The sequence below is a fragment of the Heterodontus francisci genome, chromosome 25, assembly GCF_036365525.1.
Source record: "Heterodontus francisci isolate sHetFra1 chromosome 25, sHetFra1.hap1, whole genome shotgun sequence".
In the NCBI taxonomy this organism is placed as follows: domain Eukaryota; kingdom Metazoa; phylum Chordata; class Chondrichthyes; order Heterodontiformes; family Heterodontidae; genus Heterodontus; species Heterodontus francisci.
In genome coordinates this window covers 33,847,321-33,870,661 of record NC_090395.1, presented here as the reverse complement: position 1 = coordinate 33,870,661, position 23,341 = coordinate 33,847,321, and the positions used below count along the sequence as shown (strand labels likewise).

At 41.8% G+C, this 23,341-nt stretch overlaps 1 protein-coding gene across 1 annotated transcript in view; it reads left to right on the top strand.

Annotated features, from left to right (window-relative positions):
* The window catches only part of LOC137384017 (bcl-2 homologous antagonist/killer-like), a 50,589-nt gene that overhangs the window by 16,596 nt on the left and 10,652 nt on the right, over window positions 1–23,341 (top strand). The window contains exons 2-4 of the mRNA XM_068057584.1: window positions 2,053–2,182; window positions 14,030–14,162; window positions 15,432–15,575. Coding sequence (XP_067913685.1) covers window positions 2,053–2,182; window positions 14,030–14,162; window positions 15,432–15,575 — 407 coding nt within the window. The remainder of the gene's footprint in view (window positions 1–2,052; window positions 2,183–14,029; window positions 14,163–15,431; window positions 15,576–23,341) is intronic.

Here is a 23,341-nt window from a genome sequence, read left to right as displayed (position 1 = left end):
TTAAACATGCTTCTTAAAAGATGGACGGTAATTATCCACCAAGTAGCTTCCCCACTGAGAACTGTCTGTTTCAGTAGCAATTGTATTTAAGTAAGTTACAATCTCTGCTATATCTGGATTCAGATGACAATCTCCAACTTCTTCAACTTCAGTCTTACGGTTTAGAATATCATTTGACCTTCTTTATTTATTCGAGATGTGGGTGTTGCTGGCAATGCCAGCAATTATTGCCCATCCTGTATTGTCCTCAACAAGATGATGGTGAAACACCTTCTTTAACTGCTGCGGTCTGTAGTGTAGGTACACCCACAGTGCTGTTACGGAGGAAGTTCCAGGATTTTGACCCAATGACGGTGAAGGACTGACACTATTTCCGAGTCAGAATGGTGTGAGACTTGGAGGGGAACTTCTGGGTGGTGATGGTGGTGAATTACATTGCAGTTTTTATGGACACCAATTAATTGTGTTCAATACTGTAATGCAATTACAAGATATTGATCTCCAAACCACAAAAGAATCTCTCTATACACCATGATCTGAACTTAGAAGTTGTTGTATATTCATAATGCCTTTCAGCAGTATTGTTATTTTGGCTGTTGTTTTGCTCTGAGTTATTGTGCTACTATTTGCACTGTTGTAATGAGTTTAAATAACTTGTCTTGGCTTTTGCCTTTTCTACTGTTCTTTATCACCATTTATTAAGTTTTAGCAATACAGCATTAGATAGGACAAGTATTGCATGACCTGGCTGGAGAACCTAGTGACACAGAGTGATGGTAGATAATAGGGCCACTACACATTTGTGTAGGATTCAAATGGATGCAAAACCAGTTTGTTGTTGAAACTAAAGAAATAAAATTCTGCTATTAATTATGTATGCCGTATCAAATTACTATTGTGTTTTTTGTGTTATCTATAATTTTTTTTAGCACTTCTCATTTTCGAAAGGTCATGGAATATCATGCCTGTACAAATGGATGAAGCTATGCTCGTACATGCCATTGCTTTTTTGCATGTGAGAGTTCTGTGGATACCTAGGAGTGGTAGAATCCAGTTAACATACATTGTGGTATATTGAGTTGTAAACAGCATGAGTTTTAACTTTAAAAAAAAAAATTCAGCCTTTTAAACCCTCTGATGTTGTAACAACACCCCCTTCCCCCCAACCAAGAGTGTTTAATAAATCGTGTAGCAAAGATTATCAAATAAGTAATTCTATAGAAAATCAGGGTTGGGGAGGGTGTGTGTTCGCTGATTTGTAACAAACAGATGAAGAATCATATGAATGCTAGTCAAATTTAAATGACAGGTATTTTTGAACAGCTTTACAAAAATGGATCGGTATTGGCAATAGAGATTAAGTGATCACTAGCTGGGTAAGCTGTTTGTCCTGTTATTGAACACAATTTGATAAATTGATCATGTCTATGAGGCACATGACCAGCATTATTGCTTGAAACCTCTTGGAGGTGGGTGTTGGCTGGCAGCAGAGGAATTGTAGATCTTAAAGTAAGCTGGGGTGCATAATGAAGACTAAGCAACAAAGTGAGATACAGACCGCGCTTCTTTCATTCATACTAAATGTTGGACACTGCATATATCATACTAAGTGTATACTGTAGCTATTTTTTTTCTGCATAGTAAATTTGTATGTGTATGTATAAATGTTTTGCAAAAACATTGAGAGTCTGCCTTCCTGCCACCTTTTCTGAAGGTGTTAACATATTGTTGGAGAATTGTTCCTTGGGTGCTGTTTACTTTCCGATACCTATCTCCGGTTGCTGTTCATTGTATGAGCCTAAATGATGAGTTTTGGCAGAGTATTCATCTGTTGGGAGCTTTGGCAACAAAACCTGATGCTACCTGTGTGTGTGAGTGTGTGTACACACATTTCACTTTCAGTATTAGTAGCACTGTTGGGTGGAATATCCAGTGTAAAGGGTATTATTTTAATTTTGTATTTTTGCTTTCAAGCCCTCTTCCTCTGATTTGGCACGGGGGGGGGGAGAAATCCTTGTTTTGAGTGTTGACTGTAACTTCTTGTTTTTGTAGGTTGACTGCAGTCATTTGGGCCAGTTGGGTTGCACCATGGCTTCAGGTGGCGGTGATGGAAACCCTTTCAGAACAAATCCAGCCAAAGTGCAAAAGAACCGTTGTAGGCGCCCATCAAGACCAGTCACAGGTGAGTGCTAGTCTTTTAGTAATTAAAAGGATTATGCATCCATGAATCTACATTTGATAGGTTGTTCAGACTCTTCCCCTCCTTCTAATTGCCTGTTGACTTTGTAAAAGTCGAGGAATGCAAAAACAGGCAACATACTTAATATAAGTCCATATGATAAACAAGCTGCCTTTGCACAATTTGAATTCTAGTTGGTACCAACGGTTCTAAATTATAAATACTTAGTTTCTGGTCTCTCTCATCTTTCTCATGCACTAAACATACTTTTATGATTTCTCCGTTGTATTCTGTGTGCTGTAGTGTTTGAAATCTACCCTGAACTATATTAAATGGCAGGTTTGTGCTCTCTTCATATCTAATCCCACAGACCATTTCTGATTTGCAATTCTTGCAGTAAGCGTAGGTGAGCATTTAATTGTGGGGTCATCACGACAGAGTCTGCTCTTTTAGTATATGCCGTTATAGTATTCCATTTGAAGAATGGTCACTTCAAGGTACCAAATGGTCATTATTATGAAAACATACAGAAAAGCAACTTGCTGCATTCCTAGAGAAGGGAGAAGAAAACCTGTACCCTCACAAAGCAATTATATGGTGGGGGGTGGGGGTGCAAGGTGTATCCTTATTTTACACATAATGGATATAATTGTTAGAACACCCAAACAGTTACTAGTTCTATCAATGTATAGCCTGTAAAAATATATAGGCTCTAAATCGTGAAACCCTGGGTAATTGAAATGGACTTGTTACTGAAATTCCTGGTATGGGTGCACATTCTAGAACAAATCTTGTTAAATACACGAAAGTTTTTAAATTGCCATTTCATTCAAACTCCTGACAAATTAGTTTTGAATTCTACCTTCTTTGATAGTGTGTGTGCATACGGTTGTGGTTTTTGTCACCCTCTCACATTAAACAGGCTAGGGTTGTGGAGGCATACAACCTGTTCAATAAGCTCTTCAATACTGCTTTTACCTTGAGTTAATCCAGTTAACATTGGACCTTTGACAATAGACTAGAGAGAATTATGGTTAATTCAGCAGTTCACTGCATATAATCTGAGGCTGGCTTGCTTACTGCATGCTGCCACACAGGAAGCTGCTTTTGTAGGCTTTTTACACATCACCTCCAACAAACATACATACACCTGTGTAAAGAGTGTACAAGTACCTTTTTGTATTCTATGTTTCTGTGATATTTATGGAGGATCAGTGACTTGTCAGTTGCAGGCTCTACTGCCTTTTAAGCATTGGAGGTATGCAAGAGATCCAGAGTGACACATGCTCTGTATGGTCTTTCTTTGCTCAGTCCTTATGGAGCACAGCGTGGCAGCATCTGTGTTTTTGTCTGACTTGGTAAAATTGGAAACCTATGTGCAATAAATATGGTTACAGATTTATGTCCTAGGTCTTCTATATAGTTCCAATACATTTAAAGCTCTGGTTGTCATTTATGGAAGAGTGGAGTTTAGGGGTAACTCAACCAACTTCTTCACACTAGCTTCCTATTTATGTTGATTTGGAACATGAGTCAGCAGTAATGTACTGATAGCTATTAAAGTGTTTGTGTAGTGCTAAGACTGCTGTGTCATATGAATGTGATATAGTAGGTAGTTTTTTGGGAGGAAACTTTGATCCCTTCACCTCATCTCCCCTTATTGCTAGATACTTTTCTGTGGATGCTGCTCACCCTTTTGTACTCACTTAAGTGGCTGATATTTGTGGCTAAGCTCCGGCAGTGAGTATTAGTGGGCTGTTCAACTTTGGTATCAAAACAAATGAGCCCAATCTTATTTTCACCTGATATTGGGAAGAAATGGATAAACCAGGAAATTAAATGAGTTAGTCTCACTTCATTTGTAGCTAAACTTCTAGATTCCATAATGCAGATGAAAAATCAGTGAACAGTTGAAAAGGCATGGGCTAATCAGACATTCAGCATTGAGTTGTAAAAGGTAGGTCATGCTTGACTAATTCAATTAAACTTTTTCAGAAAATTAGTGTGTAAAGGGAAATGTGGTAGATGTTTGTGGATTTTCAAAAGGTGTTTGATAGGTTGCCACATAATGAAAGCTAAGACACATGGTATTAAAAGGAATATAACTATATGGATGGTCAGGGAACAGAAAGAAAAGAATGGATGTGTTTTACGTTGGCAGTATGCGGGTAGTAGTATGCCCCAGAGATGTATATTGGACCTGGCTTTTTCCATTTTATATAAATGATTTGCATATTGACATTCTAAGGAACTTTGGTGAGGATGGCAAATTAAATGGAAACTATGCAGAAGAATTCAGAAAGCAAGTTAGCAAAGTGAACAGAAAGAAAGAGATATGAAATAGTAGAATTTGGGAAAAAGAATAGGAAAAGGATAAGATCCTTAACAGAGTGGAGAAATTTGAGATATTTTGGGGTGCACATACAAAGATCTGTAAAGTTGGAGGTATGGGTAGAAAAGGCCAATTTCATGAAGAAAAAGATTCTGGATTTTATATTGCAAGGTAGTGACCATAAGAGCACAACAATTATGATGAATTTGTGCATGACAATGGCGGCCTCATTTGCTGTAAATTCAGTTAATTTATGATGAATGAACATGCACGCACTTCCAGCAGTGTAAATATAAGAACATAAAAGAACTGGATAGCAGTCAAGACTAGGAGCACTAATGAGTCATCTCTTTACTAACACGAGCAATGAGGATCATTTTAGTGCCGCCCCCCCCACCCAGCACTCCCAAAGGATAAAACCTACCTCTTCACAAATCCAGAATCAAAGCTGGCCGCTCCCTCGTCTGGCTCAGTTATTCACGAGCTGAACTGGTGAAGCCATTGGGGGAGTCGTCTCAGTTCCATTTTTAGGCAGGAACAGTTTTCTACAATGTTTATTACAATGTGGACCCAGAATGTCTTAAGCATTTTGACCTCCTTCATTTCTGTGTGAGAATCCCTTTTGCATGCTTCAGTTTCAGACATTTGGCTTTGTTTCTTTATCAAACATTCAGACAATCCAAGTAATTAGCAGGCAATTTATAAGTTGACGTGAAGTTGGGTGCAAATGCAAGGCAGAGAACTGTCTGTTATTTACAGAACCATTTGTAAGAGATGTGGTTTAATATTGGTCTCTGCAAGTGTGCTATTTTTATAGTTTGCCCTGAATGGTATTGATTTTGTGGAGGATGTACAGCATTAGTTGTTTATACGGTCTGGTATTTTCTACTAAACTACTAGTTTAAAAATTGGACCTTTCCCTCTTTCTCCCTCTCCACGTTTTTTCTCTCTTCCCCCCACCACTCCCAACTCCACCCTGATGGCAGAATCCAATTGTATAGTTTCAAGGGTGCTTGCTGCCCTCCTTTAATGTAGACATCAGTGCCTGTGTGTTTTTGAACCATGATTAACATTGTCTAAAGCTTTCTTGTTCTGTGCATGCACACCCTCTGAAGCATGGGTTGAGATTCCACTCTTGCAAGCATGATTGGCTGCACGTGGGTGATGTTGCAGTTTAGCAAACCCAGTCTGCTGATCTTTTGCTCTACATGAAATCTAAAGGGCAGATATTGTGGTCTGTGAAAGTCCCAAGTGAAATGTTATCTCGTTTAACTCCATTCCTTGTTGGCAAGTGTTTTGTGACACAATTATCAGACTATAGTGTGGGAAAGGGAAAAAATTGCACTGATATAGGTAGTGTGTATTTGGATTTGATGTGCTTTGTTGAAATAGAGTAGAGCAGTTCTGTTGTGTATCTAATTGTCCTGCAGTTAATGCTGACAGAGTTCAGGAAGTGGATATTCATTCCATAGCACTGACTTCCTTTAGTAGTATTGTGGGAATAATGTAGCTGGGTGATCACTGTCAACTCCTTCATGCTAATGTACTGTATGTTCTGACTCAGACTTGAACCATCCATTACATGGCAATACTGAGTCTTTGACCACAAAAGATACCCAAACAGTTGGTGTTTAAATGTACTATAATAAATGTAAGTGCTTATGATGTCTGAAACATTTGCTGTAAATGTATTTATAGTGTCTAAAATTTTTCATTCCGTATTTGCAGCAAAATGTAGATGCTATGTATATTGAACCTTGCTTACTACACTTTTTGATGCCATGAAAATCCTGCTTTGAGCAAATTACTTCTGTAATTACATTGAGTTTTTACTGTTTACCACAGTAAAACAAAAAGAATGTAGAAAGTAATATAGGCTAGAGTATTTGAAATAAAAACAGAAGATGTTAGAAATACTCAGCAGGTCTGGCAGCATTTGTGGAGAGAGAAACAAAGTTGATGTCTCAGGTCGATTACCTTTCATCAGAAGGTTTTTGGTTATTGGTGGGTTGAGCACAGCTATTTTTCACATCTTTTACATGCAAACATTTAGTGACACCATGTGCAAAAGTCTGCATGCCATGGGTGATGGGATTCTCGTGTCTTTCTGTGGACCTATGGTTCCATACGGGAGTGCTAAAACAGAAATTAACTGTATACAGGAAGGCATTTTATGCTACTATGTTCTTCTTAGAGTTTTCTTCACAGTGGAATGATGTAGAAATACTCTGACGATTGATTAGTTTGAGCACACGAATGCCGACTGAGTGACTTGCCATGAAGCACTCAAGCAGGCTCACTCCCGTTGTTATTTATGTTAAATGAACAAGTGGGGGTAATTCTGGGTATTTTCAAAAGTGGATCTGGTTGAGATGGCCGTTTACTATTCAGTTGAACTCCAGAGGTAATTTCTTCTTAACAGTTAACCTGCTGAGAATCTGAAGAACAATGGGTCATATTTTGCTGGAAAAATATGCTTGTAAACAACACATTTCACTTCTCCATTATTTTCATGAAGTTGCTGTATTTGCACATTAATTAACCATCAAACTCGTCAAGTCTATTTAATTAACATCAGTGTCCTTTTAACAATGTGAGAATTGTTGATGACTGCCAATCAACCTCTGCACAGAAAGTAAACATTTATAAACATGGACTTATTCCTTCGGGTTATGAATTGTTTTAGGAGATTTTAAAAATAAAATTTTAAATTTGGACGTTTTTCTTTTTCTCTAATTTTTCTGTCCTTATCTTTCTCTGTGATTTTACTTTATTCACCCAGTCAAATTGACGTTTCTTCCCAGTCTTTTTCATTTCTCAATCCTTAGGTCTCATCGGTTAAGGAGATGCACTTGTTCATCAAGATCTCAGATACCCCGTTGCATTTGCTGTGTGTTATCAGCTTAAACTTCCTGTGATTTTTAACACATGAACTTACTCAAACAAGTCTAACTAACTGGCCATAATGTCCCATTCCAGACAGATCTGGCTCTACCATTTATCAAATTTGTGTATCATTTCAAAAGTTAACTGTCAGCTCACAAGCAAAAAAAGGTTAAAGATTTTAATATTCATAATCATTATGGCACAGAAGGAGGCCATTCGGCCCATTGAGTGCACACCAGCTCTCTCGAATACGCAATATACGGGAGGATATTGAGAAGGGTAGAAGAAGTGAGAGACCTTGGAGTGCATGTCCACGCGTCCCTGAATGTGGCAGGACACGTCGATAGAGTGGTGAGGAAGGCATATTGAATGCTTTCCTATTGGCTGAGGTATAGAATACAAAAACAGGGATGGAATGCTGGAATGTATAAAACAGCTGGAGTACTGCGTACAGTTCTTGTCACCACATTACAGGAAGGACATAATTGCTCTGGAGAGAGTACGGAGGAGATTTACAAGAATGTTGCCAGGGCTTGAAAGTTGCAGCTATGAGGAAAGATTGGATTGGCTAGGGTTGTTTTGCTTGGAACAGAGGAGGCTGAGGGGTGACTTAGTTGAAGTTATGAGGGGCCTAGATAGAGTAGACAGGAAGGACCTGTTTCCCCTAGCAGAGAGGTCAATTACCAGGGGGCACAGATTTAAGGTGATTGGTAGAAGGATTAGAGGGAACATGAGGAAAAACTTTTTCACCCAAAGGGTGGTGGGTGTCTGAAATTCACTGCCAGGAACAGTGGTGGAGACAGAAACCCTCAACTCATTTAAAAGGTACCTGGAGCTGCACCTGAAGTGCTGTAACCTGGAAAATGGGATTAGATTGGGCATCTAGTTTTTTCGGCTGGCGCAAGAACAATGGGCTGAATGGCTTCCTTCTGTGCCATAATATTTCTATGGTTCTAGAGCAGTCCAGTCAGTCCCATTTCCTCCACTCTATCCTCGTAGCCTTGCATGTTTCCCTCAAGTGCCCGTCCAATTTCCTTTTGAAATCATTTTCATTGTCTCCACTTCCACCACCCTCTTCGGCAGCGAGTTCCAGGTCATTACCACTTACTGCATTTAAGGAAAAATATGATCTTCCTCACATCCTGCATCTTTTTCCCAAAATCTTTAAATCTATGTCCCCTAGCCCTTGTACCATCAGCTAATAATAGCTTTTTCTACCTTTATCTAAGCCTGTCAATCTTGTATACCTCCATCAAATCTCTCCATAATCTCCAAGGAGAACAACCTGAGCTTCTCCAACTACCCTTGTGGCTAAATTTCCTGATCCCTGCACCAATTCTAGTAAATCTCTGCACCCTCTCACGTACCCTCACATCCTTCTCAAAGTGTGCTCACCAGACCGGGCGCAATACCTTAGTTGTGGCCTAACAAGAGCTTTATAAAGGTTCTGTATAACTTCCCTGCTTTTGTACTTGATATTTCTACCTATGAACCCCAAGATTCTATATGCTTTGTTAACTACTCTCTCAATATGTCCTGCCACCTTCACTTGTGCACATGAACCCCCCAAGGTCCCTCTGTCCCTGTACACTCTTTAAGAATGTAGTATTAAAGTCTATATTGCCTCTCCCTATCCCTTCTGCCAAAATGCTTCACCTCACACTTGTCTGTATTCCATCTGCCACTTGTCTGCCCATTCTGCTAGCCTATCTAGGTCCTGTTGCAGCCGATTGGTATCACTTTCACTGTCTGCCTCGCCTCCAAGTTTGTATCGTTGGCAAATTTTGAAATTTTACTCTATTCCAATATCCAAGTCATTTATATATAGCAAAAAAAGCCAATTTTTTATACAAACTGATATTGACCCTCCTATTCCATGAGCCTCAATTTTGTTAACCAGCCTTCTGTATGGTACTTTGTCAAATGCTTTCTTAAAATCTATACGGATGATATCCATTGCATTTCCTTCATCAACCTTCTCTGTTATTTTAACAAAACATTACGTTAGTCAAGCACAATCTGCCTTTTACAGATCTATGCTGCCTCTCCTTAATTAACTTAAATCTCTCCAATTTTCTGTTTTTATTGTTTTGAAAACTTTGCCCACCACCAATGTTAAACTGACCAGTCTGTATTTACTAGGAATGTCCTTACACTGTTCCTTGAATGAGAGTGTCATATTTTAGAGTCATACAGCGCAGAAACAGGCCCTTCGGCCCATTGTGTGTCTCGGCCATTAAGCACCTATTCTAATCCCATTTTCCAGCATTTGGCCCGTAGCCTTGTATGCTATGGCATTTCAAGTGCTCATCTAAATACTACTTCAATGTTGTGAGGGTTCCTGCCTCTACCACCCCTTCAGGCAGTGTGTTCCAGATTCCAACCACCCTCTGGGTGAAAAATATTTTCCTCAAATCTCCTCTAAACCTCCTGCCCCTTACCTTAAATCTATGCCCCCTGATTATTGATCTGAATTTTCCACACTCCAATCCTCTGGCACCTCCCCTATATCTAGGAAAAAGTGGAAGATTATGGCAAACTCTTACACTATCTCCACACCCACTTCCTTTAGCAACCTGGGATTGGATCCAGGTGACATCCACTCTTAAGCACACCCACCTTTTCCAGTACATCCTGCCTATCAATTTTCGTCCCATCCATTACCTCTACCATCTACGCTTCTACTGATATTTCATCAGCATTCTCCTCATTAAACACCGATACATAGTACTTATTTAGTATTCTAACCTTGCCCTGTGCCACTAAGCATATATCACCTTTTTTGTCCCTAATTGGCTGCACCCCATCTCTTGCTACCCACTTAATGTTTACATTCTGGAAGAAGATTTTTGGGTTCCCTTTTATGTTGACTGCAAATCTATTCTCATTCTTTCTTTGCCAGTCTTATTTTCCTCTTCACTTCCCCTCTCAACTTGGTCTATTTGGCCTGGTTCTTGCTTGAAGAATTCATCTGATGTGCTTCGTACACCGTTTCTTTTGTTTCATCATATTCATAATCTCCCTCGTCATCCAAGGAGCCCTGGCTTTAGTTCCCCTGCCTTTCGCACTTGTTGGAATGTACCTAGCCTGTACTTGAAACATCTCCTTTAAAGATCACTCATTGTTCCATTACACCTGTCAGCCTTTTACCCTAGTTGGATCCTCTCTCATCCCATTGAAGTTAGCCTTTTTCCATTTTAAAAGTTCTACTTTAGATTGTTCCTTGCTCTTCTCCATTACTAATCTAAACCTTCTACAATAATCACTCTTACCCAAATGTTCCCCACAGAAACTTGGTCCACTTGGCCTGCCTCATTTTCCAGCACCTGATCAAGCAATGCCTCCTTCCTAGTTGGACTGCGAACATACTGGTCAAGGAAGCTCTCCTGAACACATTTCAGATGGATATCAATTGAGTTGTCACTATCAAAAATGTACAGTCATTGTTTAGATAAGAGTCCAAATGTTTTATTTTATTGTTTGTAGGATCTTGCTATGTGCAAACTGGCTGCATGATTCTTGCATTACAACACTTCAAAAGTATTTTGGCCATAAAGTGCTTTGAGACATTTTGAGGTTGTGAAAAGCACTATACACTGCTTATTATAAATATTTTAGGGGGTTTCTCATTCACCGTCACTATGCCCTTCATGCAATTTAATAGTATAAACATTCTGTGTGATCACTAGTTAATTTTGGATTAAGATGGTCCTCTATTCTCATATTTTCTCTTTTCAAGGTACCAACATTGCCATCTTCTGTTTGTTTTTAAATGAGCCCAGTGTTCTGGCCAGCTAATAACATAGAACATTACAGCGCAGTACAGGCCCTTCTGCCCTCGATGTTGCGCCGACCTGTGAAACCATCTGACCTACACTATTCCATTTTCATCCATATGTCTATCCAATGACCACTTAAATGCCCTTAAAGTTGGCGAGTCTACTACTGTTGCAGGCAGGGCGTTCCACGCCCCTACTACTCTCTGAGTAAAGAAACTACCTCTGACATCTGTCCTATATCTATCACCCCTCAACTTAAAGCTATGTCCCCTCGTGTTTGCCATCACCATCCGAGGAAAAAGACTCTCACTATCCACCCTATCTAACCCTCTGATTATCTTATATGTCTCTATTAAGTCACCTCTCCTCCTCCTTCTCTCTAACGAAAACAACCCCAAGTCCCTCGGCCTTTCCTCGTAAGACCTTCCCTCCATACCAGGCAACATCCTAGTAAATCTCCTCTGCACCCTTTCCAAAGCTTCCACATCCTTCCTATAACCTGTGTAAATAGATGCTTCGTAACATTGTCTTGAATTAGCCCTTTACTATTCAGAATCTGTGCTGTTGTCTTGCTGCCTTGATGCATCTGTAGGCAATATTGACTTTCAACATGGCTTAGCTTATCGGATGTTCATGAACCCCAATTTACCTTTTACCTTTCCATGATACAGTATATTGGAACTTTAACCTAGTGTACATTTATTTTTGTATTTCTCAGGCCATTATGGTCTATCGTCTACAATGCAATGCTGAGGGAGTGCTGTGCTGTCAAGCGGTGCCTTAACCAACATCATTAAAATGGATTATCTGGCCATTCTCTTTGCTTTTTGAGGGGTACTACTGTGTGCAAATTGGCTGCTGCTGTTCTTGTATTACAACGGTGATTGCACTTCAGAAGTACTTCATTGGCTGCAGAGCACTTTGGGACATCCTGAGGTTATGAAAGGGCTACATAAATATAAATTTGTAGAAGGAATTCCATGTGAAAAAGAAATCAGCTTCACAAAATCATCAAGATTGTACTTGAAATTTTAATCAGTCAAAGGAAGCAATTCGACTGTTTTTTGCAGCTCGATGTTATGGTGATTGGGAAGACATGTGGTGGAAGCAAAATGTTATACCACACGTGAAGCTAACTGCAGAACGTGTAAGTGACACATTGAACAGAATTTGAAATGCATATCAAAGGCTTATTTTAATAAGATGCTGAACCTCATGATTAGTTTTTCAAAAATGAGGCCTTATTTTTGGAAAGTGGTTGAAGGAAAAAGAAACTTAACACCGTAGCGAAGTATTCAGGGAAATGTGTTTCCTATAATTTACAGCCTGCCACGTAGACAAGATGATGAGGAACCGAAAGCAGGATGATACTATTGCTAGCAAGGTACAGCAATTCAGTGTGTTCAGGATTATTCAGAAATAAAAACATTGGATTTCTCAATACTTTTATGTCATCAAGTTCATAACAAAAGCATTAGTATGTAAGTATCCGATATTCTGGGTAATGATTGAAGCATGTTTTGACAAGTTGATTAGAATTGAGCTTTCTTCAGTACTGTGCTTTTCAGTCTATACTTGACATTTGCAGCTTGCAAATTGGTCATTTGCTTTACAATGCAATACCCATTTAATTATTACATTTATTGCAAAGCTTATATTTTTTTAAGAATATAGTTAAGTAAATTGCATACAAACCTCAAGAATAGCCAGAACACACTTCCTGCTCCCTTATCAGACATATCTAGTTCCCTACTTGTTTCAGCAGAGAATGAAAGCTAATTATTTCTTGTGGTAAACATGAAGCAAAATGACCCCAATTTGCAGCAGGAAAAGACTGGTTTTTATTTTTATTGCAGTAACATTTTTCAATAAGTTGATATTTTGGTGCATTACAAGTATTGGTTATTGTTATGTGCCCTGCTATCACCAAAGTTGCTCCCCCGAAGTCAGCAGATGATGTACTCACCAACAGAAGTAAATGGATGTCCCCCTGGGCTGAATCCTACTGAGAGTTGTACATCTGTGAGTCAGACATCTCCCAGTCTGCACTTGGCATTCTCCCACACCTGTCATGGATGAGTTAGATGAAGAACCCTCATCATTGGAGCTCAGGAGGCTATAAACCACCTAGCGAACAGAAGAGCTCTCGGCAAGGACTGAATCCCAGCCGAACTGCTCGAGCACAAAGTCCCAAATATTGCCACACCTTTATGTCCTTCTCTGCTGGAAAGCAGACTCTGTTCCACAGGAGATGCATGACTCCAAAATCATCACACTGTACAAAAGCAATGTGACATAGGAGACTGCAACAATTACATGGGCATCTCACTCAGCATCAGGGGAAAGGTCTTTGCAAGGGTCATGCTTTTTTTAAAAAAAAGCAAGTACTGTAGACGCTGGAAATCTGAAATAAAAACAAGAAATGCTGGAAATACTCAGCAGGTCTGGCAGCATCTGTGGAGAGAGAAGCAGAGTAAACATTTCAGGTCAGTGACCTGATGAAATGACTTACAGCTACCAGGAAAAGAAGCTCAATAATTTCCATCTTCGCTATTTGCGGCACATTATGGGTATATCCTGGCAGGACAGAAAGAACACAATTTGCTTTGAACACTCTGTTGAAGCACCTTTTGTCTTTGTCCTATAATATATATGTTTATCCCTCTTCAACCCCCTTTCCTCCCCCCCCCCCCCCTTTCCTCCACCCGCCCTTTAAGGTGTGTGTGTATATGTACATATATCTATCTTGTGTTTGTATATATGAGAGATTCTGCTCTTGTAATTGAAAACAGTGAATTCATAAATATCATTGACATCTATCTTGTGCAACAACGGTGTACTGTTTGTTCTTAGAGGAAGGTGTTGTACAAGAAACTGAAGATGTCTTCAGGAGTTACGTCTTCTTCAGGTATCAATCGGAGAGGGATGAAGGAGAGAACGTCCCAGAGGATCCAGAGATAACTGAGATGCGTCAGCCTCCTGAAAGGTAGGGTATTGGTAGAGTGAGCGTGCACTCCATCTCCCCTCCCCCGTCTCTCTGCACCCTCCGCCACCTCTCCCTATATCTCCAAGTGTATGTGTTTTTTTCTTTGGAACAGAGGAGATTGATGGGAGATCTAATTGAAGTGTGTAAAATTCTGAGAGGTCTAGATGGATTGGATAGGAAGGCCTTTTTACCTTTGGTTGAGGGGTCGATAACCAGGCATTAATTTAGGGTAGAAGGTTTAGAGGGGGGTTCAAGGGGAAATTGTTTTTACCCACAGGGTGATGGGGATCTGGAACTCTCTGCCTGAAAGGGTGGTAGAGGCAGAAACCCTCAACATTTTAAAAAGTACTTGGATATGCACTTGGAAGTATTTTGCTTTTGAAATACTAACTGCAGTTTTGTAGTATCAGCATTTTTAGGTGAGTTACAGATCTTTGGTGATGCAATCATATTTCAACTTTACCTTGATTCTTTGACATTGTATCTTCAGGTTCATGATTGAGTTGGTTTCCTGTGCTAAATGGTGATCAAAAGTGGGAATCTAGGATGATTTGTGTGTGTTTATCCCTATTTTCCCCCAGGTCAAAGATACTGAGATTTGATCCAGTGTCCACATTAACAATAAAATACCCTACAGATTAGAATTGCAATTCTACCTTATCCAATTTTTTTTACACTTCATTTTTCTGACCCTAGATTTACACATTGTGGAGGGGAAGAAAGACTTGCATTTTATTTTTCCCAGCTGTGCAGTTTTTGAATAAACAAGTGGTCCTTTTTGAGCACCGTAATTGCTGTAAAATAGGCAAACATAGTAGTCATTTTACATAGCAAAGATGTAAAGGGCAAATTATTTTGGTGTATATGACCAGGACATTTGAGAAACTCATTGTTAAATACTGCTTAAGAAGAGACTTGCTGATTTGTGAATAACATCACTGTCTATGTTAAGGTTATGGCGAAAAAGAAAGAAAAGACATCATGGATCGATATCTTGTGTTTTTGTTTTCACTCATGAAGTCTTTTGCACACTTCATTATATTTGCTCTTTTTAGGGGATTTTGCACTGAGCAGTTGTACAGAATAGCTTAATGAAAATGTGAGTAGAATCATGGAATGTTGCAGCACCAAACAAGCTATTTTCCCCATGAAATCTACTTTAGCATTTTCGCCACATCAGCCACCTCATCTGAACATCCCAAGTTGTTGTGACTTTCTAAGTAGTGTGACCTTCCTTTTTTTCTTTTCTTTTCTTCCCTTCCCCTCAAGTACTCCAACTCTGGTGGGCCGGCAACTTGCTGTTATTGGAGATGACATCAATCGAAGATATGATCTCGAGTTCAACAATCTGCTGTCAACCCTGCCACTCAATGCAGAAAATGCCTATGACTACTTCCGGAAAATAGCTGATGGGTAAGGGCAGAGCTGATGGTGTGAATTGTGACCATTTCCAACGGTTCCTGGGCCGGGTGGAAAGCAAAGGGAGAGCATGGAAGAATTTTTAATGTGGAAGTTGCATTTGCTTTTAAGAAAACTTAATCCATTTAATCTGATAAATCTGGAATAACGTTGAGCCTGCTGGTGGATTTCGGCTGGACAATTAAAAGTTAGGTGGCGGTGCATCTTGAAGCACAAGATGTAACTGTTTTGTCAAATAAAACTTGTGCATATGATGACAAGTTGTAACTACCTACTTGTGGAAAAATAAAATAGTATTATCAAGATTTTTAAATAATTATGTCCTAAGTCAGTATTTAGCAAGTTTCAGAATGGTTTATGTATGTTCACTAATGCTTTAATGCTCTTCCAGCTATTATATACAATGTTATTATGTACATGTTCATCTTTATTTGAACTTGGAAGACTTGGATTAAAGTTTTTCCACAATTTTTTTTTGATCATAGGAATGAAGCATTAGTGAGTGTAGACTGTAAACATCATAACATAAAGTTTGGAGCAAGGATTTGGTCCAGCAAACTCATTCCATTCAGTGTCCACATATGATTATTCTGTCACATGCTCTCATCTGCCACTGTTCAGTGATGCACTATTTTAAGGAACACGATGTTTGTGTTTTTCCCTACCTCCCCCAGGAAAAAAAATCAACCAGTTTATATAACTCTTAATCCCTCTTCAACACAACATTCCAACTCCCTTCTAATCGTGTCAGAGGATCCCCAGCGTGTTCCTTTTCTGGGGTCGCGTGTGTGCGTACGTGTGCTTGCACGTGCGTGCGTTTATAACAACGTGCTTGTGCTATCTTGGCACATGTGTAACGGAACACTACCTTTAACACTAACGTTCTTTTAGTCAGTGCCTTCCTTTGGATAACTGTTTATATGGTAAGGACCATTTGGACCCAAGTAATAACATGTTCCAGAAGTGATTCTCTGGGCCGAACTGAATTTTAAGCTCCATCATTCAAAATATACAAGTCTTAAAATCTAGTGTTTTAACTTTTTTACCGAATTGATGTGTTAATGTATTTTATTTAATTCCACATTACTAATTACCTTGCATTTTGCACACTCAGCCTAGCTCCAGAACTTAGTACTGCTGCGGCTTGTGTTTCCTCATTATCTAAAATATATTGTGTTCCCCCTTTCTATATGTCTATGGGATATCATTCTTCTTCTCTTGGTCTTTGTAACATACCCTCTTTACTTGTACCTTGAATTTTTGCATAAAGTACCATAGGCACATGTTTCTTTATCTCATTATATAATTTTTTTTTGGCGGGGTGTTATTTAAACAGATTCTGTATAGTCTAAAGTAACTGGACTCTAATCAAGAATTACCAGTGAATGATGTCCACTGCAGTTAAACATTCTAATTAGATTTATTACCAAATGATTTGAATTGCTTGTTTAAGTTTCAAACAATATTTGAAGTAGCATACATTGTGATTTCTGTTATGGACAACAGCTAGTATTAGCTAAAGGTTGGTAATTTTGAAATTGTAAAATCCTTGCTGCTTATGATTTCAAGTTGTACAGTTATACATTTGTATATCAAAGTGAAAGTTTTAACATATCTGAAATTCAGACATCTTCATTCCTTACCAGGTTAATCTATCAATCTAATGAGGTTACTTTATTCTCAATTTGTCAGAACAGTTGTAAAAGTTTCAGGGGCTCTCCCCATGGATTAAGTAGTTTTTAAAAAAAACAACTGTCTGACTCGTGCTCCTTTGGTCCTTTCTTGGGTTATCTAATCTCAGTGAATGGTGATGAGATGTTGCAAATTTACTGCTCGCATATCAATAATGGTGAATGAGCTGTGGTATTTAAGGGTGGCCAGCACTTGTGTGACCATAACCTAGCAGCAGAGTCAATAACTTCAAACAGGAAATGAAAAAGGAAAATAACTACCAAAGATAAAGTCTGTGAATTGGCCAAAATAATCAAGTATATCTTATTTATATTTGAGCATTTCTTGCAGTTATAACTGAGCTGCAGCTGGGAACAAAGGAAAAGGAGATCTGGAACAAACTTTTTTTAATTGGCCTATTGTTGTATATACATAGCACCTCTCTAGGCTTTCAAGATGGCTCCTGGGCTGGAAGCTCCCTAGGAAGCTCCCTTGCTGTTCAACTCTATCCATGGCCATCTGCTCCCATCCCTAACGTTTTCTCCCCCAATCTGCCCTCTTAAACTGTTTAAATTCCCCTGGCTCTTTAAATCAGTTCATTTTAGCCCTATCTAAAAGTTAACAGTTAGTTTAGTGTATGTTACCTGGGCCCACTGCCCTCCCCCAGCCACACCTGCTCTTTGTTTTCTCAATGAAATTGATCCGGATGAAACTGACGAGCACAGCTGCCGATACTTTAATCTCCGATCCTGCTGTCTTCACAGTCCAGAGTGTCTGCAGCCACGGCATGCGGTAAGTCCATTGAGGTGAAGAAGGAGCTGCGGGACCCGAGAGAAGTCCTGTGAAAAGGTGCCCCGAACACCCAAAACATCCACGAACGGCCCCCCCGGCCGCAACTTCAAAGCGCCCGCGGGAGATGGCTCGGAGAGCATCTGCAGCGCACTGTCGGCAATGCTGCATACCTTTATTTAAACCACTGCAAAAAAAAAACCCTTAGCAAATGTAATCACCTCTAAGTCTGCCAAATGATGCTTCACCTCCCGAAGGACGTGGATGAGCTTTCCGGACGTCGATGGTGGGCACTGAGGAAATGGCTTATTTACCTGCACCAGATTCCACCCCCCCTCCCCCCCCTTCCACCCCCCCCCCCCCACCCCCCGTCCCCTTCCCTGCTCCACCCTCTCAGCTCACCCCCTCACAACCCCGTCCCAGCCCGCCCCCCCCTCGCACCATCTTCACCCCGCACCCCCTTCCCCTGCACCCCCCCCACCCCCTCCCTCTACCCCTCCCCCTTGCATCCCCTCCTCCCACCGGCACCATCCTACACCTGTGTAGGGGCCCCAACAACCCCACTGCCTTGTGGGCGTCTCGGGAGAGACCAAGGCTAAGGGAGTAAACCCTAACAGAAAATCCGGAGCGGAACCCCGTAGGCGGTCATGTGTCACCTTTGGCATGTTTCCGGCAGTTCCTGCAGCCATACTGGTGCCAAACGTCGTGTCCTGCACTCCTTTGGACCCCACCAGAAAGGCCGAGAGGGGGGTTTTGACGACTGGGCAACTCTCAACCTCCATAAATTTGCCCAGGCATGCGCCATGGAGAGGTCACTCCATAGTTGCCTCACAGCGACTGAAACAACACGGAAGGCAGCAGTTACGGGTTATAAGTCCAGATAAATTGGCGTAGAAACTGGGCGCCACGGGTTGCCTTTGTCGGTGGGAGAGGTCATTGCACCTCACTGGACAGCTACCGCCCGCCTCAAACCGGGCAGCCCCCGGTCAATAAGGTTCTGTCCCGCCACAGTCTGCCTGCTTCAATGGGTGCTTGGAGCTCAGGGTCATTGCCCGAAAGGTGGACTGATACACCGCACCAAACAACATGAAAAAAGGAAAGAAGGTACCAGCCCTTCGCTTTGCAAGCTGGAACGTCAGAACTATGTGTCCTGGCCTGTCGGAAGACCTTACACAAATCAACGATTCTCGGAAGACCGCCATCATTAACAACGAGCTCAGTAGACTCAATGTGGACATTGCAGCACTTCAGGAGACTCGCCTCCCCGCGAGTGGCTCTCTAGCAGAGCAAGACTACACCTTCTTCTGGCAGGGCAGGGATCCTGAAGAACCAAGACAGCATGGAGTGGGCTTCGCCATCAGAAACTCCTTGCTCAGCATGATAGAGCCTCCCTCAAATGGCTCGGAACGCATACTGTCCATCCGACTGCTCACCACCTCTGGTCCAGTACACCTACTCAGCATCTATGCTCCAACACTCTGTTCCGCACCTGAAGCTAAAGACCAGTTCTATGAACAACTCCATAACATCATTAGCAGCATCCCCAACACCGAACACCTATTCCTGCTGGGGGACTTTAATGCCAGGGTTGGGGCCGACCATGACTCATGGCCCTCCTGCCTTGGGCGCTATGGCGTTGGAAGGATGAATGAGAACGGGCAGAGACTGCTTGAGTTGTGTACCTATCATAACCTCTGCATCACCAACTCGTTCTTTCACACTAAACCCTGTCACCAGGTTTCATGGAGGCACCCAAGATCACGTCGTTGGCACCAGCTAGACCTCATTGTCACAAGGCGAGCCGCCTTAAACAGTGTTCAAATCACACGCAGCTTCCACAGTGCGGACTGCGACACCGACCACTCCCTGGTGTGCAGCAAGGTTAGACTCAGACCAAAGAAGTTGCATCATTCCAAGCAGAAGGGCCACCCGCGCATCAACACGAGCAGAATTTCTCACCCACAGCTGTTACAAAAATTTCTAAATTCACTTGTAACAGCCCTTCAAAACACTCCCACAGGGGATGCTGAGACCAAGTGGGCCCACATCAGAGACGCCATCTATGAGTCAGCTTTGACCACCTACGGCAAAAGTGCGAAGAGAAATGCAGACTGGTTTCAATCTCATAATGAAGAGCTGGAACCTGTCATAGCCGCTAAGCGCATTGCACTTTTGAACTACAAGAAAGCCCCCAGCGATTTAACATCCGCAGCACTTAAAGCAGCCAGAAGTACTGCACAAAGAACGGCTAGGCGTTGCGCAAACGACTACTGGCAACACCTATGCAGTCATATTCAGCTGGCCTCAGACACCGGAAACATCAGAGGAATGTATGATGGCATGAAGAGAGCTCTTGGGCCAACCATCAAGAAGATCACCCCCCTCAAATCTAAATCGGGGGACATAATCACTGACCAACGCAAACAGATGGACCGCTGGGTTGAGCACTACCTAGAACTGTACTCCAGGGAGAATGCTGTCACTGAGACTGCCCTCAATGCAGCCCAGCCTCTACCAGTCATGGATGAGCTGGACATACAGCCAACCAAATCGGAACTCAGTGATGCCATTGATTCCCTAGCCAGCGGAAAAGCCCCTGGGAAGGACAGCATTACCCCTGAAATAATCAAGAGTGCCAAGCCTGCTATACTCTCAGCACTACATGAACTGCTATGCCTGTGCTGGGACGAGGGAGCAGTACCCCAGGACATGCGCGATGCCAACATCATCACCCTCTATAAAAACAAAGGTGACCGCGGTGACTGCAACAACTACCGTGGAATCTCCCTGCTCAGCATAGTGGGGAAAGTCTTTGCTCGAGTCGCTCTGAACAGGCTCCAGAAGCTGGCCGAGCGCGTCTACCCTGAGGCACAGTGTGGCTTTCGTGCAGAGAGATCGACTATTGACATGCTGTTCTCCCTTCATCAGATACAGGAGAAATGCCGTGAACAACAGATGCCCCTCTACATTGCTTTCATTGATCTCACCAAAGCCTTTGACCTCGTCAGCAGACGTGGTCTCTTCAGACTACTAGAAAAGATCGGATGTCCACCAAAGCTACTAAGTATCATCACCTCATTCCATGACAATATGAAAGGCACAATTCAACATGGTGGCTCCTCATCAGAGCCCTTTCCTATCCTGAGTGGTGTGAAACAGGGCTGTGTTCTCGCACCCACACTTTTTGGGATTTTCTTCTCCCTGCTGCTTTCACATGCGTTCAAATCCTCTGAAGAAGGAATTTTCCTCCACACAAGATCAGGGGGCAGGTTGTTCAACCTTGCCCGTCTAAGAGCGAAGTCCAAAGTACGGAAAGTCCTCATCAGAGAACTCCTCTTTGCTGACGATGCTGCTTTAACATCTCACACTGAAGAATGCCTGCAGAGTCTCATCGACAGGTTTGCGTCTGCCTGCAATGAATTTGGCCTAACCATCAGCCTCAAGAAAACGAACATCATGGGGCAGGATGTCAGAAATGCTCCATCCATCAATATTGGCGAACACGCTCTGGAAGTGGTTCAAGAGTTCACCTACCTAGGCTCAACTATCACCAGTAACCTGTCTCTAGATGCAGAAATCAACAAGCGCATGGGTAAGGCTTCCACTGCTATGTCCAGACTGGCCAAGAGAGTGTGGGAAAATGGCGCACTGACACGGAACACAAAAGTCCGAGTGTATCAGGCCTGTGTCCTCAGTACCTTGCTCTACGGCAGCGAGGCCTGGACAACGTATGCCAGCCAAGAGCGACGTCTCAATTCATTCCATCTTCGCTGCCTTCGGAGAATACTTGGCATCAGGTGGCAGGACTATATCTCCAACACAGAAGTCCTTGAAGCGGCCAACACCCCCAGCTTATACACACTACTGAGTCAGCGGCGCTTGAGATGGCTTGGCCATGTGAGCCGCATGGAAGATGGCAGGATCCCCAAAGACACATTGTACAGCGAGCTTGCCACTGGTATCAGACCCACCGGCCGTCCATGTCTCCGTTATAAAGACGTCTGCAAACGCGACATGAAATCGTGTGACATTGATCACAAGTCGTGGGAGTCAGTTGCCAGCATTCGCCAGAGCTGGCGGGCAGCCATAAAGACAGGGCTAAATTGTGGCGAGTCGAAGAGACTTAGTAGTTGGCAGGAAAAAAGACAGAGGCGCATGGGGAGAGCCTACTGTGCAACAGCCCCAACAAACAAATTTCTCTGCAGCACCTGTGGAAGAGCCTGTCACTCCAGAATTGGCCTTTATAGCCACTCCAGGCGCTGCTTCACAAACCACTGACCACCTCCAGGCGCGTATCCATTGTCTCTCGAGATAAGGAGGCCCAAAAGGAAAGGATGTATATTGGACTTGAATTCATGGATTTTGCAAAAACAAACCCATACTTAACTGTATTCTATTACGTAATGCTTTGTGCTAACTTATTAATGGCTTGTTACAATGTTCAACTGTGCCACCATAAAATAATGCATTCCATGGGTTGTGAAATTTTCCGATTGAACACTTAATCATCTGAAATTGAACACTTAAATCCTTTCCAATTGAAGAGATTTTGAATTGCAGAACAAGTGGTCGCCTCGTTGGCTCACTGGATTGATACACTGCTTGTATGGTGTTAGACTATACAGATTGGGACGATCTCAGGTTTGGTCCCTGTTCTATGCTGAATTAACAGATTTTAGCTGAGGCAGAAATGGGCGATTGCGATTGATTTCCTGGGCAAAGCAAAGGAGAAAAAAATGGCCAGTACTCCATTCTTGATCTCTGAATTTGTACTGGCAAAAACATATTGATGTATGTGGGTGAGGACAGGATTGGGTTTGGCTGTAATTTTACCATTGTGGTTGAATTGTATGCTGACCCGCACTGTTCAGACTCTTGTGAAGAGTGGTTAATTGGTTGAGGTGATGGTGGGCTGTCGGTGCAGCAAAATAAAGCTGTACTTTTAATCATGAAACTCACTGATATTTAAGAAAGGTGATAGAGGAAAACCAGAGAATTATAAACCAGTTAGCCTAACATTTGTTGGGAACTCGCTGAAGTCTGTAATTAAAGATGGGGTGATTGAATACCTTGAAGATTTTCAGCTGATCAGAGAGCCAACATGGATTTGTAAAGGGTAGGTAACTCTTGATGAATCTGATTGAATATTTTTTAAAAAGAGGTGACTGAAGTAGTGAATAGGGGAATGTCTATGGATGTTTATATGGACTTCCAGAGGCATTTGATAAAGAGCCTGTTAGCTAAAGTTGAAGCTAATGGAATTGGTGGCAAATTATTGACCTGGTTAGAAAATTGGCTGA